The sequence below is a fragment of the Octopus bimaculoides genome, chromosome 27, assembly GCF_001194135.2.
Source record: "Octopus bimaculoides isolate UCB-OBI-ISO-001 chromosome 27, ASM119413v2, whole genome shotgun sequence".
NCBI lineage: Eukaryota > Metazoa > Mollusca > Cephalopoda > Octopoda > Octopodidae > Octopus > Octopus bimaculoides.
The window spans coordinates 9,256,064-9,257,824 of NC_069007.1; the positions used below are offsets into that span (position 1 = coordinate 9,256,064).

At 27.8% G+C, this 1,761-nt stretch overlaps 1 protein-coding gene across 1 annotated transcript in view; it reads left to right on the plus strand.

Moving 5' to 3' along the window:
• The window catches only part of LOC106876783 (receptor-type tyrosine-protein phosphatase N2), a 124,004-nt gene that overhangs the window by 58,830 nt on the left and 63,413 nt on the right, over positions 1–1,761 (plus strand). Inside the window, exon 4 of the mRNA XM_052977131.1 lies at positions 693–840. Within this exon, the coding sequence (XP_052833091.1) occupies positions 693–840 (148 nt within the window). The remainder of the gene's footprint in view (positions 1–692; positions 841–1,761) is intronic.

Consider the following 1,761-nt stretch of genomic DNA (forward strand, 5'->3'; position numbering starts at 1 on the left):
TATATATATATATATATATATATATATATATGCATATATTTATTTGTGTATATATATATATATATATATGCATATGTTTATGTATATATATGCATATGTTTATGTATATATATGCATATGTTTATGTATACATATGCATATATTTATATGCATGTATATATGTATATATATAGGAATGTATATGTATATATATATATATATATATATATATATATATATATATATATATATATATATATATATATGCATATATATGTATATATGCTTGTGTGTGTGTATATATATATATATATATGTATTTATATATGCATGTGTATATATATATGTATTTATGCGTGTGTATATATGTATATATATGTGTGTATATATATGTATATATATATATGCGAGTGTATATATATATGTATATATATATATATATATATATATATATATATATATATATATATATATATATATATATGTGTGTGTATATATATATATATATATATATATATATATATATATATACAAACACATATATACACACACATATATATATATATGAATATCTGTATATCTGAATGTCTCTCCTTTCTATCAATCTATCTCTTCATTAATTTAATCTCTTTCTCTTTATCTTTTCCCACAATGCTGTCTCCTACACCACCACCACCACCATTGCCACCATCCTTGCAATCGACCAATTCCAGTCTTACATGGAAGACCACCTGCAGAATAGAGACCGACTGGATCAGGAATGGGAGGCTCTGTGTGCCTACGAAGCCGATCCATGTTGTACAGATGTCGCCATGGATACGTCAAATGCCAGGAAGAATCGCTATTCGGATGTCTTGCCATGTAACTAGATACGTTTTCTTCATAACTACTATTTCTTTTATACATGTCTCTTTCGTTTCTATCTATCTATATATCTCTCTGTATATATATATTTATCTGTTTCTGCTTGTGTGTATGTATATATATATATATATATATATATATAGATAGATAGATAGATAGATAGATGAAATTTCTGTATATGTCTTCCTATATATCTGTTTGTCTATTTTGTATTTCTATTTATTTCTCTATCAGTCTATCTATCTAATTATCTTTTGATCTCTCTATCTCTCTATCTATCTACTCTATCTATCTGGTCTATCTATCTATTTTTCTATCTACTGTATCTATTTTTCTTTGTCTCTATCTATTTATGTATCTATCTTTCTATCTATTTTTCTATGTTTGTATGTATCTATATATTTTTCTATCTACTCTATATAGCTATTTTTCTATCTACTCTATATAGCTATTTTTCTATCTCTCTCTCTCTCTCTCTCTCTCTCTCTCTCTCTCTCTCTCTATCTATCTATCTATCTATCTATCTATCTATCTATCTATATATCTATCTATCTATCTATCTATCTATCTATCTACCTACCTACCTACCTACCTATCTATCTATCTAAGGCTTTTAGAAAGGGAAGTCTTGTCTAGTGAATGCTTCAAAAAAAGATGGGTGAATGTAGCAAGGATGGCACGTGTGAACGACGGAGCCATCTTGAGCATAACCCTATGAACAAGAAAAAAAAAATAAAACAAAAAGGCAAAAGAGAGTCACTTACTGTTATAGTTTCTTCAATGAGAATATTGACCAAGGTTACCGTGGTCTTTTCCGTGGGCTTTTCCTTCCACGGCTAAACCTAAACTGTCCTCCCCTCTTTTTACACGAGAACATTACTGTGTGATACACGATCCCTATTGATCGGCCTTTCCTTT